The sequence below is a fragment of the Apus apus genome, chromosome 1, assembly GCF_020740795.1.
Source record: "Apus apus isolate bApuApu2 chromosome 1, bApuApu2.pri.cur, whole genome shotgun sequence".
NCBI classification, from domain to species: Eukaryota; Metazoa; Chordata; class Aves; order Apodiformes; family Apodidae; genus Apus; species Apus apus.
The window spans coordinates 193,850,899-193,870,242 of record NC_067282.1 but is presented as its reverse complement, the minus strand read 5'-3'; the positions used below and the strand labels follow the sequence as shown (position 1 = coordinate 193,870,242).

General features: G+C 37.0%; 1 protein-coding gene across 12 annotated transcripts in view; it reads left to right on the top strand.

Annotated features, from left to right (window-relative positions):
- Window positions 1-19,344, top strand: part of MAGI2 (membrane associated guanylate kinase, WW and PDZ domain containing 2) — a 735,815-nt gene that overhangs the window by 607,856 nt on the left and 108,615 nt on the right. For 11 of the 12 annotated variants that reach the window (XM_051637734.1, XM_051637680.1, XM_051637673.1 and 8 more), the window contains one exon: window positions 7,852-8,487. The exons of the other annotated variant lie outside the window; for it this stretch is intronic. In XM_051637734.1, the coding sequence (XP_051493694.1) occupies window positions 7,852-8,487 (636 nt within the window). The remainder of the gene's footprint in view (window positions 1-7,851; window positions 8,488-19,344) is intronic. 12 annotated transcript variants of the gene reach the window in all.

The following is a 19,344-nucleotide window of genomic DNA, read 5'->3' as shown; positions in this document are numbered from 1 at the left end:
CCCTTACAAGTAAAACATGACTGCCTATTACTAAAAATTCCCGGTTACATATAAATTTCCAAATATAAAGACATCCATCTTTGTGCTGCAGCCTCTTTGTAAATGCTCCATCTAGTTCCTCACCTCATTCATCTCCCTCTTTCCTTCCTGACAGTTTATGTCAAGAATTAGTAGTTGCAATGGTGTGCAATTGACAAGGCTGCTGAAAATGTCTTCCACCAGGGACAAGTGGCAAATTGCCAGGATTCCCAGGAAGCAGGAGGGGCTGTTTGGTATTTACATCATGCTTTGCCATGGCCTTATGCCTCTAGGCTTGCAGGAGGCTGGCTGGGCTACTTTCCTCCTCCTGGGAGCCATTACCTAGATAAACGTGATGCTCTGCTTACAGAAATAAAATGTTGTGCATAAAAAAGCAAATGTGTTGCAAATTTTTACCTCCTTTTTCTGAAGGAAAAAGAAAAAAAATTGTTTCCCTTCTACATGAGCATCTGCCCACACAGACACCTTTCAAAGTGGTCCTAAAAAGCTATGCAAACATGGCATACTTTTTTTATCTTGATCCACTGATTTTGTCATGCAGTTCATTCACACGTGTTTCAGGATGTGCAAGTAGTTCCTGCAAGCAAAACCTAGACAGAACAGGCTTATGTGATTTGTAAATAAAAGGCTGCCTTGAAAATTTGACCTTTATCTTTTTATATGGTCTTGCCTCCAAATCACTTATCTTTTAAATCATCACTTTTTTGTAAAGTGGTGGTTTTAACATCCATGCTATGCTTTCAGATCCTTGAAGAAGTGAAAAACTGTCTAACCAGGAAGAATTTTTGTCTGCTCTTTAGCAGTTTATGAGCAACATTCATTTAAGTGTTCTTTTGTTATTGCTTTACTCACATATTTTAATCTGCAACGTTTCACATTTACTGGATCAGCAATCAAAGACTTTAGATTTTTTTGGAATGTATTTTATTCCTCTCCCCAAAAAAAGTTAAATGCCTCTATTTAAATAGCTTTTACCACTATATGCAAAACACAAATAAAATTTAAATAATTTCTTCTACTAATCCACATCTGCCTGGGTGTAATTACAGGAAAAATGCTGGTTAAGCACAAACATTTTGAATAGACAGCTTTTTAATTAGGCATGTGCATTGGGTCACAGTAGAATTCAAATGGGTTCTAAAAAACTGATGGTATAAAAATGGCACCTGCTTACTCAACAGATCTGATTCTTGGGTAAAGTTGCAGACACGTTGCAATATTTGTCACATCCTTCTGTTGGCCCTTGTAGAGGAAGCTAAGACCAGAGCCAGGATGCTCGGTCCATTCAATGGTGGGGACAGACTTTAGCCCAAGTTAACCACTTCTACAATGGTGCTTTGTAGAATTACTGACTTCCAAATGTGACAAACAGCTGATTTACATCTGTTGCTCAGGTTGCATTAAGAAGAAATATTAATCTTATCTAATGCAAGTTTGATTGCCTGAATGCCTAGAAATCATTTTTTATTTCACTTGTTGTCAAATTCAGTAAATAATAATTTTCCTCACCCTGATTTTTTCCCCTGAACCTCCATTCCAAGAGTCCAGCTAGTGAATGGAGAACCTGTAGATAGTGGTTACCTGTCAGCTTTGCAGAGTTTGTCAGCACACAGGGAAAACTTTCTGTATGAGGTAAAGTCCGGGAAATGGTTCTTCCATACCAGTCTGAACAGACACATTTTCTTGGGCTATTCAGTGTCCTGACCTATCAGCAAGTGAAATTATTCCTGAGTGCAGAGGCAGCTGAGCAGCTCTTTTTGTTTCACTGTGGCTGCCACAGTACTATCTATTAGATAAAGTTGTTGTAAAGCTAGTAATAAAGTGGTCAGTTTTAAATTTAGCTCTTCCAATCAGCAGCTGTGGCTGTTATGTGCATGTACTTCTCCCCAGGTTACATTCTATACATTTTAGCAGTTAATGTAACACTCCTTTTTAAAACAAATGTCAGAAATTTCTTGGCAGGTGTTTGAAGTATTTCATTATTAATATGGAATAGTTATTTTACACTGCAATCTCCTTTAAGAATTTATTGTAATTCAGTAATTCTTATTTTAAAAATACGGGTAATTATGTAATGAGTATTTTCAAAAATAGGACAACAGTTAAAACAAAACAAAACAAACCCATAAATCAGTCTACCATGAACTGCAGGATCTTAGGTTTTATCTTTTGTCTCTAAAAGTTATGCTATGCAGATGTTGGCAGCTAGAGCCAAATTGGTTTTACTAGGGTCTGTGGCAGGTCAGAGTACAAGAAAAGAGAGAACTTCTGTTTAAGCAGGACCTTTTAAAATATTATACATCCAAGGAAATTCATTTATTCTCTCACTGGATTAACACCTAGGACAGGTGGAGGGAAATAGAGATTCCAACTTTCATAATATAATTTGGGTGCTACTGTTTAACTACAAGCTCCCCCAGGCACTAGTTCTCTGTGCTGCTACCAGTAACTGAATGTGCACATATAAAAATGTCTCATTTCTATAGAATCTTCACCTCTTCCATGACCATCAATCACGTGCCATTGTTATTAAAATTACCCCTTTGTTTCTTATCTCAGTACTGGAAACATGCTAACACCTCTGAATTTATTATTAATAGACTGCAGTGCCAGCAATGTTGCATCACTTTGCAGAAAGAGAAGACAAGGTCACTGCTGAGAAGTGACAGAAATAGCTGGTAATGACAGCAGATAGTGTGGGTGGGCAGGTGGAGGGACAGCTTTAACGATGAAGTAATCACGTATTCCTAGTTCCAAAGCTCATGCAAAGTACTCATATACAGAATTTAGGGTGCATGTTTGAGAAATGCAAATGAGAATAACTAATGCTGGAGCAGTTAGTAGAGTTTACCTGGGTTATAAATGCAGAAAAAATATATATATATATAAAATAAAATAAAGCAGCCTGAGTCTTGCAGAGCTGGTGCTTCCTCTGCTGACTTACCAAACCATGGGCTGCTTTTAGCTCCATTGCCATTTGCATGTGCTGGCTGCAGGGGGGTAGCAGAGCTGTCTCTGCTCCCCACCAAATCACAGCATTCTGTCATATTTTAAGCACATGAACACAGATACTAAGAGCTTGATCCACAACCCATCACAAACAATTGGATGTTTCTACTAATCTCTGAATGTGATTGTAAATTAATGATGATCTAATGTGCATTTTCCTCTGCATTCAAACTTCTAAGTTTAAAGAATTCTAAATAATAATAAGAAGGGCAGTCCAGTAGGGAATTGAATTCACTGAGATACCATAAAAAATTCCAGCCAAATGTGCAAAAAACCAAAAATAACAAGAAATAAGTAAAAGTGTTTGTATACAAATGGTGGGTAAGAAAATGGAGGAACTTCACCTACTAGTGCAAAATATGGATACAGACATTCTAGGGGTAAGAAAAACATAGCAGAAACTATAACTGAAGGCACTGAATAATATAGGTTATTCAGAAAGGAAGGAAATAGAGTTGGTAGCATGACCTGAAACATTAGGATGATTTGTACTGAAATTAGTTATGTCAATAAAACAGATTCTATTTCAATCAAGTATTTTTGCAGAAGTAATGCTTGTGGAAAATGTCCAGGGTGTCAGGGTTAACTGCAACATTTTGGTAGAGAGGAATGTAAGAAATAATCTGTCACAGGCAGATGTTGAAGCTGACAAGTTTCTTCACCAGTCACTAAACTAACAAAAGACAGTGCTAGTTAAATCTGTTTTGCTTTGAAATATGTAGATAACAAAATGTAACCTTTACCCAAACATTCAGGCATTGAGTCCATTAACATTGCATGACAAAATAAGTAATGGTCAGTAAAGTTTAATAAGCAGAACAAGCTAGTTAAAGAGGTTAAATATTTGGGCTCTTTATGTGTATTTCTGTGAAGAAAACATCAAATTTCATCAAGTGTAACATACTGTGTTGTACCTCACAACAAGGGACTAGGTTTAGCCATCCAGGAAGTCCTCTTCAGACCTGTGTTCCTAAATTTGTCAGTTAATGCAAGAGCCTTAAGTAAAGAAGAGGTAAGTGCAAGACAGTTTGACAAATTGGATTGCTGACAGTTTTCTCTAACATTCTTTGACTCAAGGCTGAATTTGGACATTGAATCTGTTCTTGTGACAGAGTAGGTGTTTGAGATGTAGGACAGGATATTTATTGTCTGCTGAGTATCTATCAAACCAGCCACTTAATCTAGAGAGTCTCACTCAGATGCTTTCATCATAGACCTCCTGGTCTCCCTCACCCCTGAACAGTCTCAAGATAGGGTTGATAGGCTGTGTGTAGAGATCATACATGATAGTGAGGAAGATGAAATTAGGGAGAGCTCCTGATGACAAGGATGTTGAAGTACAGAGATGTTCAGCTTTGAGAAGAGAGGGCTCAGGGGTATGTAAATACCTGAGTGTATCAGAGTGCATGTAAATACCTGAGGGGAAGATGCAAAGAGATGGAACCAGACTCTTTCCAGTGGTCTCCAGTGATAGGACCAAAGTCAATGGTCACAACTTGAAACACAGGAGGTCCTGTGAGGGTAACTGAGCACTGGAACAGCTTGCCCAGAGAGTCTGTGGAGTCTCCCTCCTTGGAGGTATTCAGAAGCCACCTAAGCATGATCCTGGGCAGTCCTGGCATTGGATAAGATAACCTCCAGAGGTCCTTTCCAACCTGAATCATTCTGTAATTCTGTAAGCAAGCTCCAGTCATTTTAGTGGGCTTAATTCTAAACACCAAGCGAAGTTTGATGCTTAAAATAAGTGTTCTGCATAACTTCAAAGATACCCACTCACTGTGAAACTGTGATTTCTGGAGGCAGACTATGGCTTGCTCAGAAAATCAGGCAGGAATTAAAAAGGAGATCGTGATAATGCTTGTCCATATGCACCCATTATTATTAGAAGCAGTAGGAGAGAACAGGCAGAAAAGATGCTACAGGAGTCTTTCAGGGAGTTTTCCTAAAGTGGAGAGGTTTTGAACTTTGCATTAGCATGGCTCTGTAATGCTCTTAACTTTTTTCTGTCTTCCTACCAAATGCTGGGTACTTCTCTCTGTGTCAGCAATGAGGAACTCTCAGCCTGGCAAATGAGTTAATTTTGGAGAAACTCCTACAGTCCAGAGATTTTTTGTAGGATTTCTGAAATTAACCCTTTTTATTCCTCCATCATGTCTCATGATCTGAAACTCTGTGTCTTCCCAGTTTAACACCACTGAAGCTATTTCTTCTACTTGAACTTAGTAGCTCATTCCTTTTTGCCCCTCTTAACCTTCAGCTGTAAGTTCTCCATATGACAGTACAGTGTTATGGGTTCTAAGGGGTTCAAATGACAGTGAGTGATGGCTTCAGAGTGTGCCCTGATGCTATTCATGTTATAAAGCAACAAAGCCCCTTAAAAACGTTGATTCTGGAAATGCTGAAGAATTTTCTCCTGTCTTGTGAGGGATAACACAGGGTCATTATTTAAAGAGGGAGTTCTTACCCAAGACCTAATGCTCATTTTTGCCTGTTTAGTGACTAGGGAAAGGGACTTCTTGGCCTACATGTTTCCTGACTGCAGTCCTTGTGCACAAACTAATTTCTTTACATTGGAGACATATGTAACATCACTAGCTTACCTGATTTTCAGATTTATAGAAAACATGCAGGTTTTTATTTTTGTATCATAGCTAGTCCTGTACAAATGCTTACAGGGAAGGAGTAAAACCAGACTGATTTACTTGCACAACACAGTAAATGCATTATTGCTTTTGCCCTGTGTTTAATTATTGCAAGAGAGGATGAACAAACAGATTGGTCTCCTCCCACCACATATCTGCATTGCTGGCACTCAGGGAAATAAAGACTGCATGGATAAAAAAGTTGCAAGGGTACTATTAAGGTATAAGCTGTGGAAATAGAAGCATGTATTGAAGAGGTTTCAGTTCAACAGCATCAGTCCTATTATGAGCCATGTCACCCTTGCTGCTAATGCGAAAGCCAGGGATGAGAATACAGGTAAGATCTTTATATACCAGGGCATGAGCAAATCACAATGAATTGCAGCCATTGCTACGATAATTTAGTACAGTACTTGACTTTTGAAAGCTGTTTTACTCTCAGGTGCTTGAGACAGAAGCATTGGAGTTCTTTCAGTGCTGCCTGGGAAGTGACCTTACTGCTTTTTATTAAAATTTCAAATCTATTGACGATGCACATTTAAGACAGTATTTGCAGCTCCTAAAGCTTCTGTGAATATCAGTCACATGCTGTAAGAATATTATTCACAGAAGCCTTAAACAAACTCTCATAGCATTTTTTCCCTTGGTGCCCTCTGCAGAAATCTTTCTCTGAATCCCAATTTGTGCTTATGCAATTAATTACTGTCAGGCTGTTAGGCAGGATGAGCATGTGGGCATTGACCATTTTGTTTCCACATAGAAACAGCCTTTGCCTTTTGCTGTCACACAGAAACAGCCCTTGCACTGGCATCTTGATGATGCTCTTTTTTCCTCAGTTTGCTTAATTTGATCTTTAGATTGAAGTACTTGAAAGACACAGTTTCATAAATATACTTGAAATAATCTCACACAAAATACCTCATCCTCCCTAAATCATTCTCATTTTATTGCTGAAATACCATTTAAAAAGTCATGTTGTGATAGGTCAGTTATTGAACTGTGTACCTTGTAGACACCTAACAGTCTTGCTTGTATAAATGATTTATTCTTCCTAATTAATGGCAGGATAATAAGAAAATTACTTTAACTTGTGGAGCTCTCTAACTAAACATCTTCTCCTTTGCTAAAAAGATGCAAACTCTTTTATTAAAGTGGAAACTGACTGTGGGTCATCAAATTATTCTGAATATCGTTTGTACTAATTACTCATTTTTATTTTAATGTACACCTTAACAGTACCATAAAAATTATTTATGGCTATAAATATATAGGTCCATTCTAATAACAAGAAGGAAATTGAACTTATTTCTGAACTTTTCAGTAACAGATGCTGGTTGGTTCATGAGCAATATGGAGACCCATAAATATCCTGTTGACCTAAAATATTCTGCTTTCACATATACTCTGACTGGTAGCTCTGTATTGTAAATGAGACAAGATTTGAATGTAAAGGTAACCAACTGGTTTAGCTGGAAATATTACACTGATTTTCAGACATTTGCCTAGATTTTTCTAATAAAAAGCTATTTTACGTACAAAATTTGTCCTATCACTGTCCTTGAACCATTACAGCTACAACAAAATACCACTAAACATCTCTATAATGCACAAGATATAGTTTAGGTCATGCCTAGAACAGAGAATTGCTGTAATACTCCTGGATGTCTGATGGCAAGTGACATTTAATAGGAAACTGTCAATATCAAGATCAATGTAAAAACTATTTCCTTATGCACAGTCTTGCATCCTTTTTCATTTATTCCTAAGTCCACAAGTAATTGGTATTGTCTTTTTTTTCCTTTTACTCTTCACCAAGCAATAGTATTCCTTGATAACCTACCCTCTAAATAAACTTCTATTGTATCTTATAAAAAATAGTCTGTGGACTACACTGAAAGGCAGTTAAGAAAAGTTGTATGACTGGAATCTGCTTAATTCTCCAGCTGTGAATTTCCACAGAAAAGAAATAGTACTGTCATTGTCTATGCATTACATTTGCTGGCAAACAAACTGTCATTTTTTGTCTCCATTTTGTGGGTCAGTATGTTGATCTTATTTATGTTATTTTGTAGTATAGTTCTATCTCATTTTAAAAAATTGTGCTGCATGCATAGTAATTGAGGTTGTCTCATGTTGTCACTATTTTTTCTTCTCTTTCTAGGTGATGTCATTGTCTATATTAATGAAGTTTGTGTCCTTGGACATACTCACGCAGATGTAGTCAAACTCTTCCAGTCTGTTCCTATTGGTCAGAGTGTCAACTTGGTGCTATGTCGTGGATACCCTTTGCCCTTTGATCCTGAAGATCCTGCCAACAGCATGGTGCCACCCCTTGCAGTAATGGAGAGGCCTCCGGTAGTGGTAAATGGAAGACATAACTATGAAACTTATTTGGAATACATTTCTAGGACTTCTCAGTCTGTTCCAGACGTATCAGATCGACCACCACACTCCTTGCACTCCATTCCAGCAGATAGTCAGCTTGATAGCACATTCCCACCACCTGCCCATGATGATAATGTATCAATGGCTTCTTCTGGGGCCACCCAAGCTGAACTCATGACCTTAACCATTGTGAAAGGGGCCCAGGGCTTTGGCTTCACTATAGCAGACAGTCCTACAGGACAGAGGGTGAAGCAAATTCTAGACATTCAGGGATGTCCTGGTTTGTGTGAAGGTGACCTCATTGTTGAGATCAACCAGCAGAATGTACAGAACCTGAGCCATGCAGAAGTAGTGGATATACTTAAAGAATGTCCTGTTGGAAGTGAAACTTCTTTGATTATCCATAGAGGAGGTAAGTTTGGAAAGTCTGTACAATTACGAAAATGTGTGTAAAAGGTTCTAAACCGTAAGACATACATATACTCACTACATCCTTGTGTGTAGATTGGAGATTAATTTCCATGTTGTGGGAGGTAACACCCTTGGTTCTGAAAAGTGTGTCTGCAATTAAGTATCCTAGGCAAAATCTGACATTGTTGTACATTCTTTTTTTGTGTTTTGAGTGTCAATGGTCCCACCTCTGAATAAGGGTAAAGCTAGAGCAGTTCAGGACCTTCCACCCCATAGTACTTTGTGTAGTGTCTGCAACAAACCTTTATAGTCCCAAAGCAGTTCTGCAAGCTGTAGATATAGTTGTGCATATATAGTCTCATTAAAGTAGATCAAAATCAGAGCAATCTGTTAGCCCTTTACAAGGTTACTGGTTTTGATAAGCTGTTTTGCCTCCTTTTCCTTCTATGTAAAAGTATTGTACAACTGTTGTTGTGTTTCTTTCTTGAGAACAAAACTCCATAGTACATTTTTCTCTTTTTTTAAAAAATAGCGTCTAGCAACTTAACTTTTTCTGACCAGCCTGAAACAAGCTTGAATATGCACTACTGGAAGGGAAGAGTCAAGACTTACCTGTAAGGAAGTAATAACAGACAGTAATAAGTAATTTCATAGCTTTTAATATTTTAGCCAAAGAAATCTTCTTTAATGGTTTGAAATGAGCATCCATCGCAATCTATTATTACCTGAAGTGAGTAATGATTGAATTTCTTTATTTAAAGATATTCGTTCCTGTAAAGGCATTCATATATCACTCAATGTATGTTAGTCTGTGGTTTAAAAGGCAGAGGAAAAAAAGGATTCTATACAAAAATACTAAATACTTTCCTCCTGAAGAGTAGAGGCTGGAAAGTGAAGCTTTAGTGTTTGCATATGCCAGATGTTTGTCTTTAGAAAAACTACAGATCCTTAGAACAAGGAATATAGTAACATTCTCTCAAATTGGAGAAATAATAAACATAAGGTGAATTAATATCTGCAGATTCCTGTAGTCAATCAAGTATTTTTCATATATATATTCTAAATAAGTATTTATAAGAAACAGAATCTGACATTTATTTGGAATGAATCCTAATTAAGAGTGTAAGTAAAGGCCAATTGGTTTCACTATAGTATATGAACTTGGAGAAAGTCAATTGTTGCAGAAGTGCTATTTTAGTTGGTATTAAATCAGCTTTTATTTAACATCCATTAACAATCTGGAACAGTGGAGTAAGCATCATTTTTTTTCTGAAGATGCTGACAAATTCGGGAGAATTGCATAGCCAAAAAAAAAGAGTGCAAAGGGATTAGAGGGTTAATGTAACCCCAAAAGATGGGATTTTATTTTGAAAAATGCAAGCTAATCCCCCTCCAGAGGAAGACTATTCAGAACACCAGTCTTCAGAGAAAAGTGGAGTGTGAAATCCAGTATGCTGAGCAAGCCCTAGCAATAATAGACAGCAAACTAGATATTTCAGCAGTGTAGGCCAGTAACAAACAAACAAAAAACAACCCAGCTAAACAAACAAACAAAAAACCCACAAAAAAACCACCACACCAATAAAAAGCCAAAGACCCTAAAGCAGCAACATACTCAAACCCATGAGGATAATTTCTCTCTCTCATGAGAATTTCTTCTTAGAGCATTGATTCATGATCAAAACAAGTTGATCAACATGGTAATTTAACAAATTCTGGTCCATTAACTGAGCTGTCATTATTTTCTACAAATTTCTGTGGCAGACGGGAAACAATACAATGAGCTCAACCCTCAATAAGAGCTGGATAATTTTACACCATCTTGTCTTTTGTCAGGCCAAACATGAAGGTGCAGCTGACAACATAGCTCAGTTGAATACAAAATACTAGGTCCAAATGCAATAACATGTTCCTGAGTTTTACCACTCTGTTGCTGGGGTGGTTGGTTGCTTTAGAGAATGCAGAGAAGGGAACAAGAACAGGTTTTGTTGATGGTAAAATAATGACCACGACTAAAGCAGCCTTTTGGAAATACAATAGAGTGATTAAACATAATGGGATGATGCACAACAAATAGAAGTTTACTAGCAGAAGTTTCTTTACATCAGAAATAAGGAATATACCTTAATGCAAGCTTGTTAGACTCTGAAACTAAAGAAAATACTAATTTATTTCAATGATTCAAAAGAACAGAAAGAAAAAGAGTGTATGAGACCAACCTACTCTACCTAAGCAATGGCTAACTCAGAGCTTAACAGAAATATAAAAACTGTTTTAAGGTGTGGTTTTTTTCATAAATTAATAGAAAAAGGGAATCCATTTGACCAAATATGCATCTATAATGCAGGTAATTATGTCTATGCTAGTTGTCACGTCATGTCTCTTTTTATAGTTCCTGAGCAGAAATAGGCCTTTCTAAGGTGCCATTCATGTTGTTCCAATGAAGATGTTTCAGGAAGTCAGATGTACCCTAAAAGTACACATTCTGCTTGACCGACTATAGAGAGAATTAAGGATGACTGATTGAGATGCACGTCTATCCCACCTGTTATGAAATAAGAAACAGATAAGATTTGTCATGTGAGATAATCTGAATACAAAAGAAAATTCTAGTACTTAGAGTAATCTGCTACAATTCTAAATTATTTAGTCTGTGACATCAGTGAAGCAAGACATACTTTCTCGTTACTCATTAATCCAATGTTGATTTTGTTATCTCTGATGTGTAATGACACTTGAATAATTCCACCCTTTTTCCATTATTACCCTATTCATCCTGTCTTTAGCGTCTCATTTTTCAGATTAAGACCAAAGTACCATTCCTGCCTGTTGAAAAGGAAGGCTGTGTTTTGCATAAGATTGTGTGTTGCCTTGCAATGTATTCTGTCTCTGATATGAATATGCCCTGACTGCATAGTTCACTGTGGCAAATCCATTTTTGTGAGTGACTTAATTTCTCTCTCTCTCATCCAGCAATCTTATCTACAAGAAACAGTATCATTGGCTGAGATATTTTCTCACTATAGTAAAACGCATCTTACATAGGAAAAAAATGCTGTCTCCTAGTAGTACACATGCTACATCATTTTAAAAGCCACTGTCCCTCAAGCTGAGGACCTCAACAACCAGAGTAGGCAGGGAAAAGAAAGGTCTGCATATTTTAAAAAGGTGGAGGGAATAGCAGTGCTCGGGTTGAAGAGGCCACTAAAGAGAAGTTTCTAAGTCAACATCAGAGACTAACTGTGAGGTGCAATCCAGCTGGAGGAGGTCCCACTGAATTTATAGTGTATTAATATTAAATTTTCTACAGCAGAAGTAATAATTGACTACTTGCAACTGGCTTGTTAAAAAAAAAAAAAAAAAGGACAAATTGTCACTGTATATCTAAGAAAATATTAAGCAGCACTTTATTAGATAACAACTATGATACTCCATAGTTAGAGATCTTGCAATGTTATTTCTGTTTAATAGTCTGGTTCATTTCTAAACACAGATGTACCACTTAGCTTAGTTTCTTTGTATCTGTTTTTGCTGGTCAGCCATATAGTTTCCATTGATTACTATAAGCTGACAGAACTGTTCATACTGGGGAAAAAAACAAGCAAACAAACAAACAAAAATGAAAGGAAGAGATGATGGAAAAGAGCTGCTTAAAGAAAAATAATAATAGAAAAAAAAAGCAAACAAAAGATAGGAAGGTGTTTGTTACCTGAACAGATTTACCCTTTTCCAGCCTTCAAACTTCCTCCTCAGTTTCTGCAGCAGTCTGCATTGAGTTTAGGCTGCTGAAACAGTGTTAGAATGTGGATAGAGCAGAAATTCTGCATTAGTCCAGAATTACTGAAAAACAGCACTAACAGTTGAAGCAGTATGTACCAAATCTATGTAGAGCAACATGTGCACGAATAAGGACATCAAAAACTTGTTTTGGCATGTTCTACTAAATGAATTATCTGAATACCTGACATATGCCATCTCTTTTGGAAAGTGCCATTGAAATATATGAACCTATAGACAGCAGCCTAGTCCCAGAAGTGTTCCTGGATGGGGCTCTGAGCAGCCTGTTCTAGTGGAAGGTGTCTCTGCCCATGCAGGGGAGTGGGAACTCAGTGATCTTTAAAGTCCCTTCCAACTCAAAAAATTCTGTGATTCTGTGGTGCATTCAAATGTAGATCCAACAAGGCCATATCTGAAATACTGTTTCTTGAGGAAATCTGAAACCTGAAGACACCTCAGAACTGGTTCATGAAGCTATAGCAACTCCTAAGTACTGTGAGTGAAACATTAAAACTCAATGCATGAAGTGGGAACCTGACAAAGTTCCTATATCAATAGCTATTTTATAATGGAGGAACCCAAACAGGCTCTGAGCAACTCAGATTGTTAATACAAAGTGGAGACAGAGAACTAACACACTATACATATTGGTTAATTGTTAGCCTGCTCCTGGCATGGGATTAGAATACTCCAGCAACCAGTTTCACCCTGACATGGTGTGAGAGATAGTGTGGACCACACACAATGCACAAACAGTCACAATGAGGATGGAGAATTGAACTATGTAGATGTAAACTTTGAGAATAAAAAGATGGCCAAGTCTTTTTCTCAGATTTTGTATAAACTCCAGTAGAAGTTTATAACTCTTTAAGACTGCTAACAGATACCAGTACATCCATGAAGCACCAGGAATTTCCAAAAAGCCAGAAATTTCACAAAAAGCATCTCTGCAGATTCTAGTGAATGAGCCTAGCCCCTCAAAATGTCCAGACTTCAGTGGCAGGAATACTACATCCTTGGTGACCTTTCCTTGAACTGATCTCAGATTTGCCTCTCTACCACAGAGATTTTTGTAATTTTTTTTTTTGTCCAGGCTTGCTGTAAGATACTTTCAGTTCCTCTGGTTAGGAAAGCTCATACTTCTTTTTCTCCAAGTTTTCCTCTCTCTTGGGAAAGTTTCACAAGATAAAGCTACAAGCAGCAGCAGTACCATCACTCTGCTAAATCTACTCTGGCCCAGGCAGTTCTGACTTCCTCGTTCCATGAATTCAGCTCATTACTGAGATCTCTAGAGAATTGGCTCTGCTTCTGCAGTTCTTAGTTCAAAATATTAAGAAGGTGCCTGGTGCAAAATGGAGACCCTGATATCTCATGGCTTGCTCACCAATAATTCAAGACTTTCTAGTCAACAGTACTGAAAGTTTGAAGAAATTAAATTGTTAGGAGAATGTAGTAGGTCTTTGATTTGCAACTTTTTCTATCATCCTACTATCTTTACTCTTTTAAATCCCTGAGTCATTGGTAATTTTTTTCCTTTCACTTACTTCCTAAAGGAACCCAGTCATGGTTTAATTGCTTTTTATGGGTACTCTGCATTAATAGCAGGGTGATCGTGTTTACTTTGTTAATGAAAATATACTTCTTTTTTCCTGTTGACTCTGAAAAAAGATATTGGTAGATAAAAAGTCTGATAGCTTTCCTGCTTTCTGCCATACTTTCTACTCTCCAGACAGTTATACAAACTGTACATTTGCTCCTGATCCCTTTTCTCCCGTTTCTTAAGAATATTCTAATGTTGAGAGGAACTTAGATCCATTTGGCAACATCTTCATTTTTAGCCTTGATAGATTCTTGAATGGCACATATGTATCTCTTGTTTGTCATTTTAAGGGACATTTGATCCCACAAAGGATTCCCACATGAATCTAGTAGTCAACTACTTCTGAGTGGTGAGCCAAAACAAGGTGGTTCACTTTAAGTGAACCATGTGAACCAGTGATGCCTAGAAGTCAATGACATAAACTTCTGTCCAGCATGCTGCTAAAACATCCTCTTTCAATTTTCTCTTTTTGATTTACCACACCATTTTGCTTTGCCATGCCTCTGTCAAATGCTCGGTTGTTCCCGGGTCTGTCTGCTTTAAAACCAATGGAAAACAAAGGTTTGTAGCTGACCTTTTTCCTTTCCATTGAAAATTATGAGCTTTTGTATGACATCTTACAATCAACACTTTCCTCAGCGTGAGTTCTCTTTAAATGTAACCTGCTCATGCTGGCTTTTGAGTTGTTTCATTTTATTTTTTTTTGCTCATTTTGGTTGCTGTTCTTCACTAGTAATGCCAGGAGTATTTAATGACCAAGAATATTGTGAGTCATGCTACATTGCCCACTTTACTGGAGGATGTCATGTTGCCCTTTTCCCCACCCCCAGCCTTGGCCACTTATCCCTTCCCACCTTCCTTTCATAAAAATCAATATTTTGTGCAAGATAGTTTCATAGCAGCCTTGTGAGAGGGGAGGATGTCTTTCCTATGCTAATTCCAGAAATAAAATCTCTGACAGATTTTTAGGAAATACTGTTACTGTGCAAGAAATACTGCTCTTATATTAACAGAAGTCGTGGAAGCGCTGCTTTCCAGAGTCATTTTTACAAGGCCTGTCTCACCTTACAAAGTATCATATTTTTAGCTGTGAGGTGATATATGTACTCTCCTAGTAACCTTCAAATAATTTACATCCTTTTTGCCCTACACATTGAGACTCTTTTATACTTTTAATCAAATTAAAATATTTTTTAAACATCTTGTTGTAATCATCTGGTATAAAATCTATTTTAATATTTTTTTACATATTATAGCTGGTAAAATAAAAAATATTACAGATATAGCCTGGTTTATGAAATGATCCAATCTAAAACTTGTAAGTAAGATAAATGGTAATCTCTCAGTAGCACAGGGAATGACAAATTTGAACAGAGGGAGTCATGGCAGGAGACTAGTTATCCTAAAATTCACGCTAATGAGACTTTCATATCTTTTCTTGTATAGCTCTGATTAGCAGTGAAACAGTGTGCAATTGCATCCATATTTCTGAATAAAAGAAAAAGAAACCATAGACCTCCTTAATGAATACAGATTCCTGAAAAAACAGGCATCAGTAATAGTTAGTAGCTATTATACTGTACTAATGGAAGTAGTATTAACTGCATTGGATTTCAAAGTGCTAATGTTATGGTTTTGCTGATTCTTTCTTATTAATGTTTGTGCACTGTGTGGTACATTTGTGGATAATTTTGCAAAGAGTCAGACAAATCTTTTTTACATATATTGCACAGAAGACTTTTTTATTACTATTAGCAAGTATTTAGTTTCAAAAGTGAAAATATTTTCTAACGTAGGCTTATATGGTCTGTATTAAATTTGAACAGTGCTCCTCTTAAAACTTATGGGGACGCTTCTTCTAGGGATGTGTGTGCCTAACTCTTGCTGACATTAAGAGGAGTTCTGCACACTGGAGAAACAAGTCCCTTTAAAAAACCTTTTAGCAAAAAATAAGTACAAATGTGTAGACATAGATTCTCATCATTTTGTGTCATAAAGAGTTAACTGCTGTTGCTCCAATGTCTATTTTCTCATTAAATTCTTATGTCCAAAATGAGGCTACATGCAGTAAGCAGTTAGTCATTATCATTATTAGGTCCAGAGAGAGACTTTTCATGTGTGTAGGCTTTGTGCAGAGCTGCAGGAACTCTGCCTTCAGGATAGGCAACTGCTTGTCTCTGCTGAGGAGTGCAGGCCATGTTTGTGTCTGGTAGCTGCAGCCCTTGTCACTGCTAGAACCCAGGAGCTCCATTGGCAGCACTGCAGACTGACTTCAGTCTTACTGATATTAGAGAATGAATTAATGCTAATTGAGGAACAGTTGGTTTGAGAAAATAGATTTTTTTTTTTTTTTTTTTTTTTTTTTTTTGCTTGCCTACACTGGAATCTGGCCAGGCCAGAGAAGGGTCTCCTTTTTTCTTACAAGCAGTATTATCAGAAAACTATCAGTTTATCTTGGACTGTGTATCTCAGTGAAAAATGGCAGCTTTTGAAGACAAATAGCTCCTACGCATGGTAAATGGGAGAACCTGCTGCAATAGTAGGCATGAAGAAACTGATTTTTCTTCCAGTTGCCCATAGTCTAGACTCTGAATGAACCTAACCTTCCCCAGAGGAGATCTGGGAGATCTCAGCCTAAGGAAAGTGGGCTACAGAGGTGGAATCTAAGAAAGTACCATACAACCTGTGCTTGTGTACATGGCATGTCTAAAGTTTAGTCTAAATGTGTTAAACAATGTTTCTGTTGGTTCAGTATAATGTAATGTCCTATGAAACATTTGTTGGGTTTCAAAACTGTTGTCAAAGTACATTGTGTAGACATTGTGATGTGGTGATTTGTAATATAGTGCAATATTTTATAGCAATAAAGTAAGCTAATACACTATGAAAAAAGTGAGTACATTATCTATTGTGCTACAGACACAAGACTCAGCACTGGGGAGATGGGAAAGTGTGATTTTCAGGCACTTCCTGTACACATATATGAGCCACAAAACTCTCCTGGCTGCTATGCTGTGCCTATCCAGTAAAACCGTAGAAACTAGATTAGTCTTTTAGATGAGGTATTTATCCATGTTCAATTTTTTAAGCATTTTTCTTTTGCATTCTGAACAGTGGCTACACTTGCCCTCTATGAGTAATGCTCAACTTTTTAATTTTCTTATAAACCAAGAGCATGCATTTATTAAGTACAGCACTGCCCTTCTCAGGAGGTCTCTGGGTGACTCATAATTCAAACACAGTCAAAACCAATGCTTGAACACATACACATTTGCTGTGTCACCTTCAGATTACAGTATTAAAAAAGGACATGGAAGCCAAAGCTGTCAGGCACAAACTGTGCAAGTTGACTCCCAAGTGCGTCAAAACAGATTTCTAAAATAATAAGTTACTTTCTAAAACCAGATTTGCCATAACTTGGAACAGTATTGCAGTGTATAAATACTGTGCAGTTTTCCAGTTTGGTAAATGAGAAAAATCTTGACTTTTATTTATTTAGTACCTTTATTACCATGAGCTAAAAGAAGGCAAGCTTTTTGTGCACATACTCCACAGCTTATTTTTAGTGTATATTTCATTTAAGTGCAAATTATATTTAATGGATTACTTAGAATATTTTTCTCTAATGTAAGCATTTTTAATTGCCTTTCATGCATTCTAGATGTAGGACTTCTAAAAATCCTGTGGTAATTAGAAAAAGGCTCTATATGCATGAATAAAAGCACAAACTCAAAACTTTTGAATGAGGAAATATTTTAATGATCTTTAAATTAATTGTATCAACTAATTTCCATTTCCGCAATGATTTTTTTTTCCTAGCAGAAAGTTTGCTGTTATTTTAAAAGGATAAATGATGATGTTTATGATGATGACAGCAATAATAATAATAATTATAGAGTTTTTCTTGAAGAATAAAAAATTTCATTAAGTAATACTTCAGGGATTAGTTAGTATCATAGAAAAGGTTTGCTGATTGTGGGAAATACTGTGGTATTATCTGCATGTATTTTATTAGCTTAATGAAATACATTTGTCAATACAAAGTCAACATCTTTTTCTTACTGTCCAGGTGAAATAGTTTCTAAAGTACTTGTTATCAGTAAATGTGATGGTTTTAGGCATCTGAGTCCAAGCAGTGCATCTCAACTGCAGAATAAGCACTGTCATAACTCTGAAGTGGGACAGAAGACAGCTTAATCTGTTCCTTAAGGAAATAAAAAGGAATGACCAATGGAGAAACTTGTTCCTTTTTATTTTGTAAATGTGGTCCTAGTAGGATGGTGTGTCAGAAGACCCAGCTGCTCTTTTGCATAGCTCTTAAGCCTCATGCTATTTAAAATGTAATGTTCTCTGGACTAAGTATCAGTAAATAGTAAAAAAAGTTGGAAGGATTCTGGTGGAGTTAGTTAGCTGCATAACCAAACTGAAGGATGATTATATCAATGGGAGGTACTAGGGCAGTCCAGAGAGAAGTCTGGGGAAAATAAAAGTCCATCGTGCTTTGATCTGTGTCCAGTGAGAGCTAGCAAATGTGGCAGAGCCAAAGACAGTCTCCTCCATCCAATTTTTGCCCTGCTTTACTAGCTTTTTCCATGTTTTTTCCAGGTCCATCCTCAGTCTCTATGTTTATTTCTTGTCATTTTCACTCCATTTTCCTTCATTTCAGCAATTCAGAGAAGCTGACATTCTTGAATGTGAGCCCAGTCTTTGAACTTAGCCTTGCTTTGAGCAAAAGCTTGGACTAAATTAATTCAAACTGTCCCTTCCAGTCCAAACACTTATATTATTCCATGGTTCTCCATCTTTCTCATGTTTGAGGGCCCAAGTTGCTAAAACAGAGGGTCTCTGTCTAAATGTAATAAAACACCATCTGGATAATTTTAAACTTCTTCCACAATACTTCTCAGAGATAAAAGTAATTTGTTTATTATTGTCTCATTAATAGATAATAGTAAATATATATTTATAAATATATATATATATTTATAAATGAAAGTTCTTTAGAAAGCAATGCAAACAGAAAGAATGAAGGCATGCTTTTTTATTTCAGCTCGCCAGATGTATTCATTGAGATTACGTACATATTCTCATACTATATTTAAAAATAATGCAGTGTATATTTGTTATGTAGCATTCCTGAGACATACCAATGGCTTGTGGGCTTGGCTCTAAAATAGGAACAGCTGGACAGTCTGATCCAGCTAACATTCACTACATGGACAGCAACTACAGTGAATAGAGCAGAAGACCATGGGTCTTACGAGGAGCATCTGAGGGAAACGGGGTTGTTCAGCTTGGAGAGAAGGAGTCTGAGGAGAGACCTTATCACTTTCTACAACTACCTGAAAGGAGGTTGGGGGAAGGGGAGGCGGAGGAGGGTTGGTCTCTTCTTCCTATTAGCAAGCAGTAGAATAAGAAAATGTGTTCAAGTTGCATCAAAGGAGGTTTAGATTGGATATTAGGACAAAATTCTTCACCAAA